The 19,407-nt window shown below is 41.6% G+C and overlaps 2 protein-coding genes and 1 long non-coding RNA gene across 3 annotated transcripts in view; 2 read left to right on the top strand and 1 right to left on the bottom strand.

Annotated features, from left to right (window-relative positions):
• Positions 1-785, bottom strand: part of LOC137227896 (uncharacterized) — an 85,358-nt gene extending 84,573 nt beyond the window's left edge. Inside the window, exon 1 of the long non-coding RNA XR_010945042.1 lies at positions 168-785. This is a non-coding gene — a long non-coding RNA (uncharacterized lncRNA). The remainder of the gene's footprint in view (positions 1-167) is intronic.
• An 840-nt stretch (positions 786-1,625) lies between these two features.
• On the top strand, positions 1,626-2,195 carry LOC137227887 (interferon alpha-1-like). The gene has a single exon (XM_067744511.1). It carries the CDS (start codon positions 1,626-1,628, stop codon positions 2,193-2,195), a length of 570 nt encoding a protein of 189 aa, XP_067600612.1.
• Positions 2,196-12,053: 9,858 nt separating this feature from the next.
• Positions 12,054-12,737, top strand: LOC137227890 (interferon omega-1-like). The gene has a single exon (XM_067744517.1). The coding sequence runs from the start codon at positions 12,054-12,056 to the stop codon at positions 12,735-12,737; it is 684 nt and encodes a 227-aa protein (XP_067600618.1).
• The last annotated feature ends 6,670 nt before the right edge of the window (positions 12,738-19,407 follow it).

The following is a 19,407-nucleotide window of genomic DNA, read 5'->3' as shown; positions in this document are numbered from 1 at the left end:
GCTGTGTTTTAACAACCATATATTTTAATACCCTACCTTCAATATTTAAAATATTTTCAGAAAATATATTAAAATGTAAAAAATTCTAAAATATTTAATTTAAATAAAACAATATAAATTTAATTTAAAAATATTAAAAAATACTGTGAGTTTTAAAATATTCCCACTTTTCAGTTATTCAGTACTTCCTCCCCCACTTTAACGCTGTATCCTTGAAAGACACCATGAAGTCCCAGAGCATCTACAGGCGCGCTCAGCTCCCGCGTCCTCAGCCCCGGTGGTGGCCGCGCTCCGACTCACCCCCAAGGCGTCCCCGACACTGTCCTGTAGTCCCATCGCCGCCGCGTTCCCCTCTCTCTGAGCCGTCGCAGCACAGCGCCAGAAACGAGCCCGAATCTGTAAAATCGGCCCCAACTCGCTTCCCAGCTTCAAACCCCTCAGAAAACGGCTTCTTTCCCAAAAATGGCCTCGCTTAAGTTTCTGTGCGAAAATAAAGCACAAAACTCAGGGAAGCCCAGAAAATGCAAGGTTCCGGGCTTGCTACCAGACAAAAATATCGCTGGAGAGGCCGCATTAAGGTTCCCTCTGCAGCACTCAGCACCGTGAAAATGAAGGGGGTTTTTCGCACTACTATATCAGTATAAAATTGCTCCGTGAGAACCCGACCCACTCCCTCTCGTGCTGCCCAAACCGCGGAACCTGCAACTCTCCGACGTGGGCGTTTCCCTAACACATCCGATCAAAAGACATCCTGTGCCCTCTTGCGACCGCGTAGAGAAGCGTGCTGTTCCCGGTTCCAGGGAAGGTTCTATGATATTTTATTGTTTAATTCTACTAAAGTTGTTCAACACATCCATAATTATGGCAAGTGATAAACAAAAAAAAATGTTGATAATATCTGATGAATATCTAGCAGCCAGTGAAATTAAAAATTATTTTCTGATATGAAGCAAAATTTAAACTACCGAAAAATAAATATTAAGAAAATAATTTAAGATTTTCAATGATTTTGAGCAATTTTAAATTATTTTTAAGTATATCTATACTTTGGTATTATTATAAAGTATTTATATAAAACTTATATGGATATGTAATTTGATATATTACTATTTATATAAGTAAATATCCTACCTCAAAAATCATTCTGCAAACTTAGTCATAAGTTATAACAAAATTCAATAGCTTTTCCACTTAATTTATAGCTTTCAATTTTATGTCATTCTTAACCCTGCATAGAATACAAACAGTAAGCTTTGCACTTTCTCTGTCTACATATAAAGTAAATATACCCATGAAGTACAAAACTAGACACACAGTATATCTGTGTTATCAAAATTTCATGCTGGGGGCAATTAGGAAAAAACCTATCTAAAAAGGATCTGTGGGCAGGAGAAGAGGCAATAATGGGGGAAAAAAAGGTTGAGAAATGTTGTCCTAACCCATCTGGAGAGTGCAAAATGAAAAGCAAAAACAGAAGTAGAAAGTTAGAGGGAACATTCAGAAAATGGAAACCAATTCGCTCCCATTTAAGACCCAGGCCTGAAGGAAGGTCTTCAGAGAACCTAGAGAGCAGGGTTCACAGAGTCCCCACCTCAGCCAGGCCGGCAGCATCTGCAGGGTCCCCGATGGCCCCAACTTTGTCCTTACTCCTGGCCCTGGTGCTGCTCAGCTGCAACTCCAACTGCTCTCTGGGCTGCGACCTGCCTCAGACCCACAGCCTGGCTAACACGAGGGCCCTGATGCTCCTGCAACAAATGAGGAGAATCTCCCCCTTCTCCTGCCTGAAGGACAGAAATGACTTTGGATTCCCCCAGGAGGTGTTCGGAGGCAACCAGTTCCAGAAGGCTCAAGCCATCGCTGTCATCCATGAGATGATCCAGCAGACCTTCCAGCTCTTCAGCACAGAGGGCTCAGCTGCCGCTTGGGATGAGACCCTCCTGGACAAGTTCTGCACTGCACTTTATCAGCAGCTCACTGACCTGCAAGCCTGTCTGATGCAGGAGGCGGGGCTGGAAGGGACTCCCCTGCTGAAGGAGGACTCCATCCTGGCTGTGAAGAAATACTTCCACAGAATCACTGTCTATCTGCAAGAGAAGAAGTACAGCCCTTGTGCCTGGGAGATTGTCAGAGCAGAAGTCATGAGATCCTTCTCTTCATCAACAAACTTGCAAGAAAGACTCAGGAGGAAGGAATGACACACACCTGGTTCAACACCGAAATGATTCTCAGTGACTAACAAGACCATACTTCCACCTGTGCTGCCATGTCAAAGACTCTCATTTCTGCTCTCATCATGCCCTGAATTGAATGAATTTGTCAAGTGTTTTCAGGAATATTAAGCAACATGATGTTCTACTCTACAGGCACTCGTCCCTCATAGATGCCCATGCTGATCTATCTACTTACTTATCTACTTAAATATTTATTTATCTATTTTAATATTTATTTCACTATTTATAAAGATTTAAATTATTTTTATTTACATAATATTATGTGCATGTATACAATGTGGTTAAGAGAATAAATATATACTTTGTATTAACTCAGTTTATGAGTTTTCTTTGTGCATTAAATTCTTACTAGAGAAAACTTCCTGTTTTGTTTTTTTTCTTTAAAAAAGAAACACCAAGGGGCTTCCCTGGTGGCGCAGTGGTTGAGAGTCCGCCTGCAGATGCAGGGGACACAGGTTCGTGCCCCGGTCTGGGAAGATCCCACATGCTACGGAGCGGCTGGGCCCGTGAGCCATGGCCGCTGAGCCTGCGTGTCCGGAGCCTGTGCTCCGCAATGGGAGAGGCCAAAACAGTGAGAGGCCCGCGTACCACTAAAAAAAAAAAAAAAGAAAGAAACACCAAGCCTGAATGTGTAACCTGATGAAAGAATGTATGTTACAATTCCTTGACCCATCATTACGATTTTCACGTAAGAAATAAAAATAGACTTCTTCTAGCCAGGTCGTGGGTTGCCCTCAGGACCTAGAGGTGAACATAACTAATCCAATTCTGCTTTGGGTAACTTTGATTTTTTTTTTAAAGGAAAATAACCTAAAAACAATAATCAGTTAATACAGGGACTTCCTTGGTGGTGTAGTGTTTAAGACTCTGCTCTCCCAATACAGGGGGCCCGGATTCCATCCCTGATCAGGGAACTAGATCCTGCATGCCACAACTAAGAGCCCACATGCCGCAAACAACTAAAAGATCCTGAATGCTGCAACCAAAGATCCCGAATATCGCGATGAAGATCCTGCACGCAGCAATGAAGATCCCGTGTACCACAACTAACACCTGGCACAGCCAAATAAATAAATAAATAAATTTTAAAAATCAGTTAACTCACAATTAAATTTAATTATTTTTAAAATAGTACTAATTTGTAGTAGAAATTAATATCGGTTAAATTTAGTGCTACAGTGAGGTGGGAAAATGGAATTCCCCCAGCAGCAGGTGGATCATGTCATGCGAGGATATAGAAATTAAAGCAGTAGATATTACCTATAGTTAACTAGTAGACATTTCAGTGCAAATGTCCATTGGATACTGGAGATGGCAATTTATAAGCAATTCCATGAAGTGTAAAGCATGGAACAGAAGAAGTGATCAAACAGGAGGAGAGTATCACATGAGAAAAGGACTGAAAATTTAATCCTATGACCTTAACGTTAAAAGTGAGGGAACGCTACAAAGGAAAGCAAGGGGAATGGCCATATGTTAACAGGACAAGAGAGAAAAGTGAGAAGACCATGTTTGAAAGACTGGAACTGCTTAGAAGATTCAATGCATTCGTGAAAACGTACATGGAAAGTGCTCCTACGTTGGGAAAAGAGATGGCATTGGCCACTTAGTGACAGCTTGTTTGGTAGAATTAATCAGCAGAAACCATAGTGGAGAAGGTGGAAGGATGAATAATAGAAGGGAATGACAATATATACAGAAAATAGGTTTGAGATATTTGCCATCTGAATTGGAGGAGAGACATAGGGTGGAACCTAGAATGGATGTGGATTATTTTTTTCTCTGCATTGTTTTCCTTTTTTGAACTATTTTTTGCTTCTGAAGAGATTTCATGGATTTGATGTACTGAAAACTCATATCAATGTTCAAGATTTGATTTACTTTAAATCCTGACATTTAATCACTTACAGTGATAATGTATCATTATTTTGATGAATATGATGTTGAATGTCAGTAAGCTGCTCTGCGCTTGAAACCATCCACTACAAGGGAAACAGATAGAACTGACCTTAGTGAGAGCTGATTTGCTGAAATTAATCAGCAGAACCCATTCTGGAGCAAGTGGAAGGGTAACAAGAGAAGAACTCCCATTGTCATTATTTCACCTGGGGAGTCACTTTACTTCTTTCACTCTCATCATAGTCAGATTTGCATTTGTTTTCCTTTTACCTCAGTACATCAAATGCAAGGACAGCTTTCCAAGAAAGTTGAATGGAGAAGCAAATCAATGATGTATTGCACATTATGGAAAATCATGGTATGGGCCCTTTATGTTTCCATTTTTGCTTCCCTCTTAAGATACTCAACTCAAGATGATAAAGGAAGTAATTCAGTAGTAGCAAGACAACCCCTGCCCAGAAAAATACTAAATGAAAAAGAACGTATAACATTACAAAGACTCTGACACCAGAAAAGCAGAGAAGGCTAATTGTATCTAGCATCCTATGCCCTACATTTTTACCACCCTACGTCTTCACTGTGAGATGGAGAATGATGAACCAAGAGGCTCAGTAGAAATGTACTGAATCATCTAATGATGCTTAATAATTACTTCAATATAAGGCTCTGACGCGAGGTCACTAGAAGCTTCTGATGGGAGGTCTAATGGAAAATCTAAGAATACTCTTTGTTAATAATTATTTGGAATAATTATTATGAACTCTGTACTAATGATAAAATGGTGAACAAGATATAGACCTGTCACCTATGGTGGTTACTTGTCAAACAGGTCTAATAAATCTATTTTCAAGAAGACCAATCCCAAAGGATAAGCCAGCTTGGCTGATATGGAAAATAAAGAGGGCAGAAACAGAGCCCAGGACTAGAAGTAAACACAGCCAACCTCGTAGCAAGATAAATGTAACTCCTCACCCTAAAGGCCAATTTACCTCAGTTCCTTTTACCCCATACATCATGTTCAACTTTCAACAGAAACTTACCATACTAAAAGGTGAAAAACACAGTTTGAAGAGACAGAGCAAGTATCAGAACTAGACACATATACAGTAGAGATTTAGAAATGATCAGACCAGGAGTCAAAATTATAGTGATTAAAGTGCAAAGGGCTCTCATGAAGTCATCTATTTATTCTTCTACTTAATCTCAGTCATACTATGTATGGTATTTAAAATAGTTTTGTTCATATAATACCATGTTCAACTTTATAGTGTATTCAGTATAATAAAATATGCTTACCTCTATATTGTTTCAAATTATTTTCTTGTTTAATTTATGAAACTCTCCCCCAGATGACATTTGGATTTTTTTTTTCTTACAAAAAGAAGTAGCTTTAATTTGCAAGGCATACTGAAACATGGATGATAAATTCTACTCATCATTCTCATCATTCATTTATTTCAGTGGTTTATATTTTATTTTATTTTTTTAAATTTTATTTATTGTTCACAGTGCTGGATCTTTGTTGCTGTGCGCAGGCTTTCTCTAGTTTTGGCGAGCAGGGGCTACTCTTCGTTGTGATGCGCGGGCTTCTCATTGCGATGGCTTCTCTTGTGGAGCACGGGCTCTACGAGTGCGGGTTTCAGTAGTTGCTGCACGTGGGCTCAGTAGTTGTGGCTCACGGGCTGTAGAGCACAGGCTCAGTAGTTGTGACCCACAAGCTTAGTGGCTCCGCGGCATGTGGGATCTTCCCGGACCAGGGATCGAACCCGTTTCCCCTGCAATGGCAGGCGGATTCTTAACCACTGCACCAGCAGGGAAGTTCCAGGTTATATTTTAAAACTTCATATTTCTATATTGGGTATATGATAGTTCTGAGAATACAGAGGTGAAAAAAGAGAATGCCAAACCTATTCTTCTGGAGAGTTCAGTTTGGAAGAGATAAAAGTTGTAAAAACAGTAATCATGCTAAATTATTTCAATTAAGTTTCCTATTACAATGAGAGATAGGGAAAAGGGGATTCTCTCACCAGAATCTGGAATGAGGCATCTCAAGAAGGGGAGAAAGCACATGGACTCCATAAAGTGGCCAAGAAACATCTAAAGACAGACTTCCCATTGGAAGCAGCATATGTGGATGTCGTTCCTTAGGAGTAGAGTGTAGAACGAGATGACGACCGAAAGCTCATGAGGACCTTCAACTTTTAAGAGTGAGAAAGAGGAGAGTCTGAAGAGGGCACAAAGGTGGAGTAGCCAGTGCACTTAGGAGTCAAGCAGGGAAAAATGATCTTCAGAAAGCACCAAAGAAGCAAACAAAGAGCTTGAGAATTACAGAGGATGGAAGTTAAATAATTATTTATATGTGATATGGGTTTCTGCATTGAGTCTAGATTCTGCCAGGACACACGTGTGATGCTGGGGAATCACTTAACTTCCCTGAGCCTCAGTTTCCTCAAATATAAAGTATGGAAAATATTCCTAGAGTTGTATTGAATATTAGACCAACCAGAACATTTAAGAGCACTTAGCAGAGTATCATCCACAGAGTGAGGGCTAAACAGGTAGTGTGTTGTTTCCTATATTTTTCATATAGGTCTAAATGGGAATAATGAATTCTCCTCCCCCTCTCTCTGTCACTGACTGCAGAACAATGACAGCCTAAAAAACAGAACTGGGAGAAAGTGTGTCATCAATTGTATGTAATTTTACATACAATAATATACATATATGGTACATATATATGAATACATAGTATAAAATATACCATATATCTATCTGCTGATTCTGATACATGGCACAATTCCCCTTCCCCTCTGTTTTCCTGGATCCCATTCTTTCACTAAAATATCACAATCATTCAGTTCCACCCAGTGTAGAAATCCATAGTGTACTTTCCCCATTCACTCTGCATTCAGCTGTACTGCCCATTCATACCGCTGTTTCCTTCTCCATTAGGGTTTCTGGCTGTCAATTTCCGCTAAAGACTACAAAGCCACCAATGGAAAGCAGAAGCTGAGTGAAAGTTCTAGGTTTGTCAGAAACTCTCATATGACTCCACGCTCTCCGCCTGCCAAGCACTGCAGGTCCAGACTGTCCAGACTCCCAGAGAAACACAGTAAATAGATGGCACCCTGCCCAACACTGAACAGTGGTGGAGAATCCAGGAGCTCACCTGTGCCTCTATTTGCACACTTCCACGTGCTGACTGCACTAGGAGGAACTCACCTGGTTCAGGACTCTTATTTGCTCAAAAAGCCCAAAGCGCAGGAAACATGGAGTTGAAAGGCAGCAGCAGCTTGAGAACTTGGAAGGAGAACAGAGATGTTTAAAGCGTTCACTGGAACAGCGGCAGGTCCTCAGGACATGGAAGAACTCCGATCAGCTGCACCGAGGCAAGTGTTTCTCCAGAACATTCCTTTTCAGAGAAGAAAAGAATGAGGTGCATGCGATAGCACAGAGTTCTCCCATAAGGATGTGGCCACTAGCAGTGTCCCCAGCACTGATACCACAGCAGCCTGCGGAGTCTTGGAAGGGACGAGGGTTACCTCAGTGCCAGCTGCAAACTTGTTTTGTCCTTAGGACCCAGCAAGTAATCACAGAGCAGGGAAGGATATTCCTGGGGACAATGCAATCCAAGGAATTTCTTACATTCCATCATGATGTCTTTGCCCCTTTGAAAGACAAACAAAATAAAACATGCTTGAATAGAAGGGACACAGGCAGGGATTTTAATATATTTAGCAACAACTGGGGTAGAGCCTTTCCAGCAGGGCAGGTATCAGTAACATGCACACTGGAAGGTCACAATTTCTAAAAGCAACAAAGAGCTAAGTGGAAATTCATTTATTTAATTTAGGCACTTTGGAAAGAGGACACTGATGGATCAATCATCTTTCTATTCTTTCCAGTTGGTGCATATAGCACTGAGTAGGTACTTTTAAAGTCAGAAGGACATTTAAAGTACATTTAGAGGTTTGGAAACCTTCCTAAGGATTAGGGTCCTAAAACAAGCAGAAACCATTCCTATATTACGGCTAAAAATATCATTTTATTAACAAATGATTTTTTAAATAATATTTTTATTTCAATTCTTCAGTATTATGATGTTTTAATGGGCTGAGGCTAGAAATTTAAAGAAAGACAACTATACAAGGCCATGAGGGTGACTCTGGAGTTCAAGCCAGACTCTCCCTGCTAAGGAGCCCATTAAAAACCTTCACTGCTTCTGTCTAAGAAGCGCGTATGCTCTTCCGTCTTCGTCATACCCATATCTTAACCAAGAGTTGGAACAATGGCGTAGAGATCCTTCCCTGGACTCTATCAGTAGACAAACGATGTCCAGCCTAGACTGTAGGTGAGAAATGGAGGTGTCTTCATTGAGAATGAGAACAGGCTGACCTGAGGAGGTCTCCTGGGAAATCAGTGAGGTCCTTGTTGACTGGAAACAAACGACAACGTAGGAGCTGGGAGTTCAGTTTTTTGGGAGGACTCACTGGACTATAGCCTGGAGGACAGCCTCTCAGTCAGCTCTGACGAACTGCTCCAAGGACATAATGGGGACGTCAGTATATAGGTGATTGTGGTGAAGGGGATACGTGCAATCAAGGACACATCTTCGTAGAAGGTTGCTGCTAGTCATGAGGAGCATTTGTCACTATTAATGCTTTTAGTGCTTTTCTAAGTATGAGAAGTTGCAAAAAATTGAATTCATAGAATTTTCTCAGGAAATTATCTAACTACCTGCAGGCCTATTCTGTCAGTTTTCCCAGAGCAGAGAGTGCCCCATTCCTGATCTCCACCCTGAACTCCTGTCAGGGCGTGTTGGGGTAAGGGACTGCTGTGGCTAATGACTTTATTCTTGTAGAACCAGATGGTGAGTGACTTTTTAGTTGTCATCCTGAAGGAGAAATGTCAGAGCTCACATGGCTAGAAATTGTTAGGTGCTTTTTTTTTTTCTCTTAAACTCACAAGAAAACGCAAGCGTTAAAAATACGTAGATTCCAGGGGTCAGCTCTTCTAGGGTTAATAAAGTTATTTTACCATATTTCATTGAAGAAATCACTCACGAAATCTTAGACTTGGCAGTGCGTGGCTTGTGTGATCTCAGTTCCCTCACCGGGGATTGAATCGGGGCCACGGCAGTGAGAGTGCCGGATCTTAACCACTAGGCCACTAGGAAACTTCCTTTTTTTTCAATAGGCAGAAAAATCTATTCCCTTCTAACTACTTAATAGTGATTTTGTCTATTCTGATTAGAACTTAAAGTCAGTTCAGTGGACTCAGACCACACCTCATGTAGCCCTACAAAACCATAGACAGTAACCCTTTGGCATCTTAAGTGGAATAAGGGTCCTTTGTCATCTCACTGTCCTCTGTCTGCTTATTTCGTTGGTTCCTAAATATCATGTTCATGTGCAGTCTTCACTTTCTTTAATGGGTGCTTTCAGACAAATCATTGTAAGCACCCTAAGGTTTGCCCTTGTACCTTTGGTACATTTGGTTCAGTTCATTCGTCCAGATTTATATTTCTCTCCAGTTGTATAAGTGAGTTGGATCCAATAGGGTTATTGAGAGTGTTGAGTTAATTTTTTTTTCTATGTTTTGGCTGCGCCACGGCACATGCGAGATCTTAGTTCCCCGACCAGGGATCGAACCTGTGCCCCCAGAAGTGGAAGCTCGGTGTCTTAACTACTGGACTGCCAGGGAAGTCCCTAAATTTTAAAGAACTTAGAAAGTGGCTAGTCCATTAGTAGCAAGCAATAAAATTCAGTTCTTACTTTTTAATATCACGATTCCTATTAAGCAGATAAGATCAGGATCTTTTGGAATCATCTAATTCCCTTCCTTTAATTCTAGTTTTCTTAAAGTACCCTTCTCATTGCCTGAATGCATTTATCACCTAGACGGATGCTCAGCAAGACGGATCTTGCTGATCCTCCCAGACAGGGTTAGTGTTCTAGCAATTGGGGTTCTGGTTGCCAGTCACTTGTGAGCTGGTGGGTGTGACTTCTTCCTTCTCTCCTCAAAACTGATCATTCATGGATTAAATGAAAGAAAAATGAGGGAGCTGGTCTTGCGAAGCTGAAGGCCATCAACTGACCCAGGACTTGGTCTTTTCTGAGCTTCTGGCAGAAGCAACCATGTTCCTGTCTTTCTGTTTTTCACATTGGCCTCATCCTTCTCCTCTGACGTAGCCTCCTCTCCAACTGTGCTGCACTCAAGTTAGCTAAATTAGTATCCGGCATTGTGTCAGGGGGAAATCACTTCCCTTCTTTCACATTCATGACATTCAGACTCACATTTGTTTTCTTTATGCCCACAAGACAGCTGTCGACTTTTACTTTCTAGGACAGTTGCAGTGATAAACAAAAAATCTAAAGTTTGAAAATGATAGAGACTGGAGCCCCTTTGCCTTTCTTTACCTCCCTTTATTGTTCTTACCTCATCATGAATTAGAACTAATGCAGGAGCAGCGAGACAAATCTTGTCCAATAAGTCACTAAGTGAATATAAGTGACAAAAACTTTAAATGAAAAATTACACACAAGTAAAGGAAAGAAGGCGATTTCTCTCTGACCTAATCCTGGGCCTCGCTGGCCTGCATTCTCAGAGGGAGACAGAGACAGAGGAAGGGAGAAGCCCACTGGCATCAACTGACTGAATGAACAACTGAACCTCACTGGTTTCTGTGACATAAGCTTTAACGAGAGACAACACCGTCGCTGAATTCTCTGCCCCCAGCTCAGAAACTTTGAGCATAACAAGTGTTGACTAGTTTTAGTAAAGGAGTTGAATAATAAAATTTGTATTTGGCAAAATAAAAATTATGTGTCTACTCAGGGTAAAATGATTAGAATTGGGTAACTCCTCCACCACCTTAGAGAAAACACACTTTTGCTCTCAGCATCTGAGGGCTGCTGACACTTCTGATACCTGAGGACATGGGTCAGGAGGGGAGGAGGTCACCACTGAGGACTAGGGTCCTTCACACAAACACTCCGGGAGCAAGGGTGAGGGTCCTGGAAGATGAATTATTTTCCCAACAAATAAACAAGCCCCTCCACAGATAGGAGATTGTAAAGTCCTCGGGATGTGGTGAGCCTGCCCTCAGGGTGGGAGTCCAGGTTAGGAAGGGGACTCTGTCACTCTAGAGGAGAGGGTGTAACTAGATGTGATCTCTCCCTTGTGACTGAGGTGCTGCTGGGGAAATACAATTGTCTTGGAATTAGGATCTCCACACCCATATTCTCCTGAAAAGAACCAGGATTCCTGGTGGGGGTACTGGCCCAGCCTGTGGAGGACTATAGGTCTCCAGTAAGAAAATGGTGGAAAGAAAGGACAATATCTATAATAGTCCTCACCTCGTGGTCCCCTGAAGCATGACCACATGGACATGAAGGAACATGTTCTAGAAGGAAAGGAAACATGGGAGAAGCTCATGGACTCATAATAATCAGCCTCTTCTCTAAATCAAACACTAAACAAAACCCATCTTTTGTTTCAAACAGCTTATGCCAGAGTGATCTGGTAAATCCCTAAGCAAATACAGAAAGCATACGGCTGAGGGAGCCTGCCTTCCTAGGTAAACTAAGAGGTAACAATGGAACCTAAGATCAGGGCTAAAAATTTCTTCCTGGAACAGAGAAGACCAACATTTATGCATGAAAGAGATATAGAATGTGCGTATTTACAAACCTACATCACTTCTGACTTTAAGACGAAAACCTTTCTCATTTCATTAATAAATATCCATTTGGATGGGCACATCTGAAATTACTGGGAAAATTAAACTTCTTGCAAAATTAATAGTTTAGAATGATGACATCTTCATAGACCATACTGAGAAGATATAAGTGAAAATCAAAAAAAGGAAGTAAAAGTGTATAGAAATGTTTAGAAAATGAAAATTACTGTGTTCCCTATTTAATGGCCTTGCTTACAAAGAATGTCATCACAGAACCTACCCCCAAGGTTCCCCCGGACGCCCGTCTCAGCCAGGCCAGCAGCAGCCTCATTTGCCCCATGGCCTTCGTGCTCTCTCTACTGACCGCCCTGGTGGTGTTCAGCTACGGCCCTGGTGGATCTCTGGGCTGCGACCTGTCTCAGAACCACGTGCGGATTAGCAGGAAGAACTTCATGCTTCTGGGCCAGATGCGGAGAATCTCCCCTCGCTTCTGTCTGAAGGACAGAAAAGACTTCGGTTTCCCCCAGGACATGGTGGATGGCAGCCAGCTCCCGAAGGCCCAGGCCACCTCTGTCCTCCACGAGATGCTCCAGCAGGTCTTCCGCCTCTTCCACACAGAGCGCTCCCCTGCCACCTGGGACACCTCCCTCCTGGACAAACTCCGCACTGGACTCCATCAGCAGCTGGAGGACCTGGACGCCTGCTTGGTGCAGGCGATGGGAGATGAAGAAACTGCCCTGGGAGTGACGGGCCCTACACTGGCCGTGAAGAGGTACTTCCAGGGAATCCACCTCTACCTGAAAGAGAAGAAATACAGTGACTGTGCCTGGGAAATTGTCAGAGTGGAAATCATGAGATCCTTGTCTTCATCAACCAACTTGCAAGAAAGGATAAGAATTATGCATGGAGACCTGGGGTCACCTTGAAATGATTCTCATTGACTAAGATGCCCTATCACCCTTGCACACATGTCTTTAGTCATTTCAGAAGGCTCTTATTTCAACTTTAATCACAGAATTTATTGTATTAATTCAGCTACTACTTTGTCAGTAGTGATAAGGAAGTATATGTTAAATTTATTCAGCTTCAGGGGCATCAGTCCCTAAGCAATGACTACCCTGTTATTTATTTATTCTGTTTATTTGTTTATTTATTTATTTATGTATCTTATTTTTATATTTTCATATCAATATATTTATACTTACATTGTATTAAAATTTAGAAAATATTCACCTTTCCATTTCATTAAATTTGCATTTTGTTTTATTTATTAAATTCTTATGAGAGAAAATTTCTTGAGTTTTTTAAGTTCTGAAACCTACATTCTTATCTTTTTCTGTGTAAATTTATTTCAGATTAGTATTGGTCCATTTTGTCCTTTGGAACAGTCCTACCACTTTCATTTCAGGAAATGCTTGTCAAAAGGTGGAATTCCATGGAATTGAGGGAAGTCCTGGAAATTATGGAGAATGGTTAGTCCTGATGTCATAGGTGTAACTGATTTATACCACCAGGAAAGAGTGGTCGGTGCAAATACCTGTGGGAAGGAGTCATCTCCTCGAGGGAAGCTGGTGACATACGGTGTTGACTGGCCAATCCTGGCACCTTCCTCTCACCTTCTCCCCGGTCCTGCTTTACTGAACCATTCATCCCTTACACATAACTTCAGACCCTCCACCTCACTGACCAGCTACACAGCTGCTCTGGTTCTGTGCAGGTTTCCAGCTTCAAGGTTTCTGTTAGAGTGAAAGCCACAGGAAGAGCGCACAAGTGAAAGGAGAGTTCTAGGATTTTCAAAACTTCTATGAGAAGGAGCCAGGGTTCATGGCACTGGATCCCAGCTCTGCTATTAATAGCAGTGTGACCTTGACAAATAACACAATCACTAAGCTCCCTAGTTTCCTCATCTTTAATATGGGGACAATAGTAGTATTTTTTCATAGGATTATTCTCAGGATTCAATGAGTAAATATACACAAGAGGCATAATAGTGTGTCTGTCAGAAATAATCAGGACTGTTAGAGTCACAGAGTGGCTACTATTGGGGAGGAGAAGGAGAGCTGCTCTGAGGTAGCAACTGGAAAGCAACATAAGAAACATGCTAGGTCCTGGGCAAAATGTATTACGTTTAACTTGGGTGCTAGTTTCACAGTGTATTCAGTGTGTGAAATTTCCCTGTGCTGTATGTTGAAGATACTTGCAATTTCTGTGTATTATACTTCTTTTTTTTCAAAACAATTTATTTATTTATTTATTTACATTTTATTTTTGGCTGCATTGGGTCTTCGTTGTGGCAAGTGGGGGCTACTCTTCCTTGCGGTGCGCAGGCTTCTCATTGCGGTGGCTTCTCTTGTCACGAAGCATGGACTCTAGGTACGCAGGCTTCAGTAGTTGTGGCACACAGGCTTAGTTGCTCCGCGGGATGTGGGATCTTCCCGGACCACGGCTTGAACTCGTGTCCCCTGCATTGGCAGGCGGATTCTTAACCACTCTGCCACCAGGGAAGTACTTGTGTATTATACTTCTGAAAGATTTTCTGGGAATTAGTAAAAATTCTTTGAGAAAGAAGGATCAGTAGAAAATACTTGGATCTACTTTAAAAATGAATAATATGGAAATAACAGAGACCTCAAATAATGCAAAAAGTCACAAACACTTTTCATTGATAACGTTTGTTGCTTCTTTAGTATGAGAAAGGCACAAAATAGCTTCTGAACCCTTTCATTTTGGGGGCTTACAGCAGCAACGCAGAAGCAGGAAGAAAAAAGCAGGAGCTATGAAAGGTAAGGTTCTGCTCTCTAATCCTGGGTTCTCCCGGGTTTGATCTTAGTTCTCTTCTCCATACAGTCCCAGGTCTATAATTGCTGGCAATGTCACCTCCTAGAGCCTGTACTCTCAGAAAATAATGGCCCCCCAGAGGAGAGACTCAGAGCTAGAAAGCAAAGAAGTCAGGACCTGGGACACTTCTAACCCAGGCTCTGCTCGTCCATGTGAAAGCTGGGCCATGGCGCTTACTCATCAAGTGACAGTGTGAGACGTGGTGGAACAATGACTGTTTTGGTGGCAAAATTTTGGATAATGACTCAGACAACTTAACCTCCCTAAGTTTCATAGTCTGTGTCTGGGAGAGTCCCAGGATTGTTGTGATGATTGCCTGGGGCAATGTGTGTGAAAGAGCTTTGAAATGACACTGCTCTACACACATGGACCTTACTATTAGTGTCATTGAACCTCTGACCTAGAATAATTCTAGTTCCTGGGCATTAATCTTGAAAGAATCTCTTCCCAGTAGAACAGTCTGCTCAGTATGTTCCACTCTCTCTTTGCTTCCACTCTCCCTAGACACACCCAGGCTCCTATTTTTGGTTTGCAGAGCTCACCTGAAAGGCATTCATGAGACACCAGCCCCACTCTCTCTTCAGAAAGGTGATTCATATCTTCTGTCATCTCAGGCATCCCTCTTGCTAGCTGGCCCTGTGGAATTCCAGGGTCCTAGTCCAGCAAGAGGTTGACACGAGGGAGTCCCACTGGGAACAGATTATGGAAGGAAGCCTTGGGGTAAGGCATCTTCTGAAAACAAAATGGTGTCTCTCAAAAACAGCAAAGTTCATTCTTCACAAGTAAATCGTTTCTTCTAAAAGAGAATGTTTTCTTTTGTCTCTGCTGCATTTGGGGGAAGGATGCAGTAGCCCAGGAACTGGGTTTAGGGAAAAGAAGAGGTTCTCCAGTTCTCACTGAGAGCTGACTTTGAGTGTTTGAGGCAGAGGAAGGTTAGAGAGAGAGTCTGACAGTGGCCTTGCACACCCTCTACCATCTCAGCCACCTTCATTTGTGTCATGATGAATACAGCCCTTCACAAAGCAAATACAAAAGCATAGGAATTTGACAAATGCTGAGGGGCTTTACAAATTGAGAAAATCCATTAAAGAACGAGTCTCAGGAACTGGACTTCCCAGTCCTTCCCCTTCTCCATCATGATACTGATCTGTAAACAGCCGTGGGTTGGAATGTTTCGGGTTACACAGGCACATAGATTCCCAATGTCCCAATCAGCCCCTAGGAACAGAGACAAGAAACTTCACATATTCCCCAAAACAGCACTGGAATTTGGCATTCCTGAGGTCTCAAGTTCAGAAGGAAATGGAACAAACCAGAGGACCCCAAATATTTTGATGGAGAATAACTTTCTTCTAACTCCAAGGCCTTCTTGCGTCCTGATGAAGGCTGGGCAAAGCAGCTCAGCTCCCCAGTTCTCAATTTAGCCTTAATGAAAGTGTACAGCTGAGGACTTTTCGCCTTTCCTTTCTCATGGGACAGGCTCTGCAGCAGCAGGGATGCAGAACTCCTGGCCATGTTTGTGGTTGAGCAAGCAGGGACAAGAGGAGGCCAAAGGGGAGGCAGAGCAGTATAGGATCTTAGCAAACCTGGGAGTGGAACTGCATAGTCTTATCAGGCTTAGGAAAGAGATCTCCATCTACATCAGGTACCATAGCACTCAGCTCACTCTCCAGCTACACTTCTTATTCCCACCCAGTAATCTGCACACTGTTAGGGACATCATTGGTCCTCAGAGTTGTTAATAAAAGCGATACGTGTAATAAGCTGAACATAGTTGTGTCAGTAAAAGTGTTTGAAAATGACAGTCTTGCTGCATCTTCTCTTGTGGGTTACTCTTGTCTTCTCAGGTGACCAGTAAATTTGTTAGCTCGGCATCTCCTTATCTTCCTTTGGCTTCATGCATGATTTAGGGCAATTGTTTTCTTTTTCCTACAGTACAGTTTTCTCAGCTTTAGAATAGGGATAATGAGACTACTATATTCCATTCAACATACCATCGCATGTTATATGCTCTATATCATGAGAATATAACAAGTCATAAACTTATCTTAAGTGAGCAGATTATTGTAAGCACCAGGGACATATTAAACATAGCAATGATAGTTGTTATTGTGACAGGTATGCACAAAGGAGTAAAAGCCATTATTTCATGTCCACTCAAAAGATACATGTTTTTTTAAGATTTTTTTTTGATGTGGACCATTTTTAAAGTCTTTATTGAATTTGTTACAATATTGCTTCTGTTTTTTTTTTATGTTTTGGTTTTGTGGCCCTGAGGCATGTGGGATCTTAGCTCCCCAGCGAGGGATCGAACTCACGCCCCCTGCATTGGAAGGAGAAGTCTTAACCACTGGACCGCCAGGGAAGTCCCCAAAAGATATTGATATAATGCCATATTTGTGCCTTACTGAGCTCATAATTTTGTTATGCAAAAATTCTACCTCTGTGAATTAAAATAGGATCATCTTTTTAAGTATTGTGCAAAGCATACAAACACATTTTTAAATTCTACGAGCAAATGAAATATTCTCACAGATGTACCAAACACTAGATTACAAATACCTATGGATCTCTAGGGGACATCAAAATAAAATGCAGTCAGTGCATTGGCACTGAAGATATTTATCAATATTAAGTAGAAAATAATATATTAAATTTACATCATGCTGAAATTAAAAGCATTTTGATGCAGATTACAAATTTTTATGCAATTTATCCATAAAAAATGACATTTTGAAGTAGTGAATAAAACTCTCCAATGAAAAATCCTGATTAAATATATAAAGCTGAATGCTTTATCTATGAAGCCTTAAGGGTCTTCTAAGACCCTTGCTTAAAACATATGAGAGGAAAAAAATATCTTGAAAATTGAGATTAATTTCTTAAGATACTTATTAGGTCATAAGATATTGCCAATAAGCTATATCTTACTGAGGTTAGAGATCAACGTGAAGCAGCCTTGGCTGACATGTCCGAAGCATCAGATACTTGTTATTATACCTGCCATTTTAAAGTCTGACGCTCGTCTGGTCTCCCTGTCACCCCCGTCCTCTGCTTTTCTGCCCCTCCTTCTCTCCTTCCTTTGTTGACTCCACACTCTCATCTTAGGGAATTGGTGTTCCTCAACGATCTATGCTAGTCCCACACTTCATCCTCTCTGCACATATAGTCTCAACCTCCCAAATAGTTCCAAACGTTCTCTCTATGACTGTTGACTTCCATATGCATGTCTTTACCCAGGGTCACATCTCCAAACAAATGTCATTAGCTCCAAACCCTCATATTTACCTGCTACCCTAGATGACCTCCACACATGGCCAAACTTGACCAGCATGTAATTACCTGGCAAACTGCTGCAGACCCCTGGGATGCCAGCTTACCAACTGCTCTTGCAGAAGCTTTCCCTGATCCATGCAAGCCCACATACTCCCAAGAACCTGTACTTTCCCTGTCACAGCATTAGCATTCCTTTCATTGAACACCTAGTTACCCATATCCCCACCAGACTGCAAGCTCTGTGACAGCGGGCAATGTGTCTACTATTTTCATTGCACCTGGCACCCACCACAGTGCCAACAATACAAGGGATAGTCACACTTCTTTGTTGAAGTTTAAATTCCATGATTCTATAATATATTTCACAGTTTATTGATCATGCAACTGCTGACACTGAATCAGCAACAATTAGACATGCTTTCTCCGAGAAAGAACAAGTAAAAGAGAATAGCTCCAGCTGCTATAACCTGTCATAATGCCTTGTGCTTCTCCTTCATAACCTAGAAAGGGTTTCAAGCTAATTTTTTACTCTTTAATGCCTGTCTTCTCTGACAGAGTGCTCCATTAAGAAAGTAATATCTTTGTTTTATCTACCAATATATTAAAAAACACAAGTAAAATCCTGAAAGCAGAGATACTTCAAAATATTTTAAGAACCAATGAAATGAATAAAACTATTTATGTTCCTGTTGGATTTTAAGGCAGATTAAAGGTTTAAGGACACTCTGATTTTCTTTAAGAGTATGAGTTAAACCTAACACTTAAAATATACCTTTTGCACCCCCAAAGCAAAGGAAAACAAGACACAAAGCTGACCATATCATAATATGAAGAATAAATTTGGTAAATATAACAATCATCATAGAGAAATAAATTCTAATTATTACAAATTAAAAATAAATTTTCTCCCCATTCAAAAGTATTGTTCCACTTACTGTTGAAAAACAATGTGCTGAGGTGACTCGATGTATTTACAACTGAATCAGAAGAAAAGTCATTGAAGGGAGTGAATATGGACGCGCTAGAGGCCACCTCTAAGCAGAGAAGACTCCATTGTAGAAGATTGGGTCCAGGTCTCCTTTTCCCACTCCTGCGTTCTCTGAGGTTGAACATACAGGGAAAGCACACTCTGATTTTCACGCCTTAACTTCCACTCTCGTATAGTCCTGGGCACAGCAGCTGTGGACTTTCTTTTCAGATCGAGCCTGGTCCTTTGGAAGTTCTTCAAAGTCAGGCTGGAGTCCTCATTGCCCAGCAGGGTCTTTTCCTCTCCATCTCCTGCACCAAACTAGTCTCCAGATCTGCCCACTGTTGATCAAGCCCACTGAGGAATTTCAGCTCTTTGTGCTGAAGACGATGGAGAAGTGCTGTATCGTCTCATGGAGAATGAGGCGGCCTGAGCGTTTGGGAACTGGCTGTCAGCCAGCTGGTGCTGATGGAACCTGAAAACCTCCTTGTCCTTCAGGCAGGAAAACAAAGAAG

Source organism: Pseudorca crassidens, chromosome 7 (assembly GCF_039906515.1).
Source record: "Pseudorca crassidens isolate mPseCra1 chromosome 7, mPseCra1.hap1, whole genome shotgun sequence".
Lineage (NCBI taxonomy): Eukaryota > Metazoa > Chordata > Mammalia > Artiodactyla > Delphinidae > Pseudorca > Pseudorca crassidens.
The sequence above is the reverse complement of the archived record's forward strand: the minus strand, read 5'-3'. Positions and strand labels throughout refer to the sequence as shown.

What these genes read in the sequence shown, in the direction of transcription:
- LOC137227890 (XM_067744517.1), top strand. Translation starts at nt 12,054, where the DNA reads ATGGCCTTGCTTACAAAGAATGTCATCACAGAACCTACCCCCAAGGTT.
- LOC137227887 (XM_067744511.1), top strand. Translation starts at nt 1,626, where the DNA reads ATGGCCCCAACTTTGTCCTTACTCCTGGCCCTGGTGCTGCTCAGCTGC.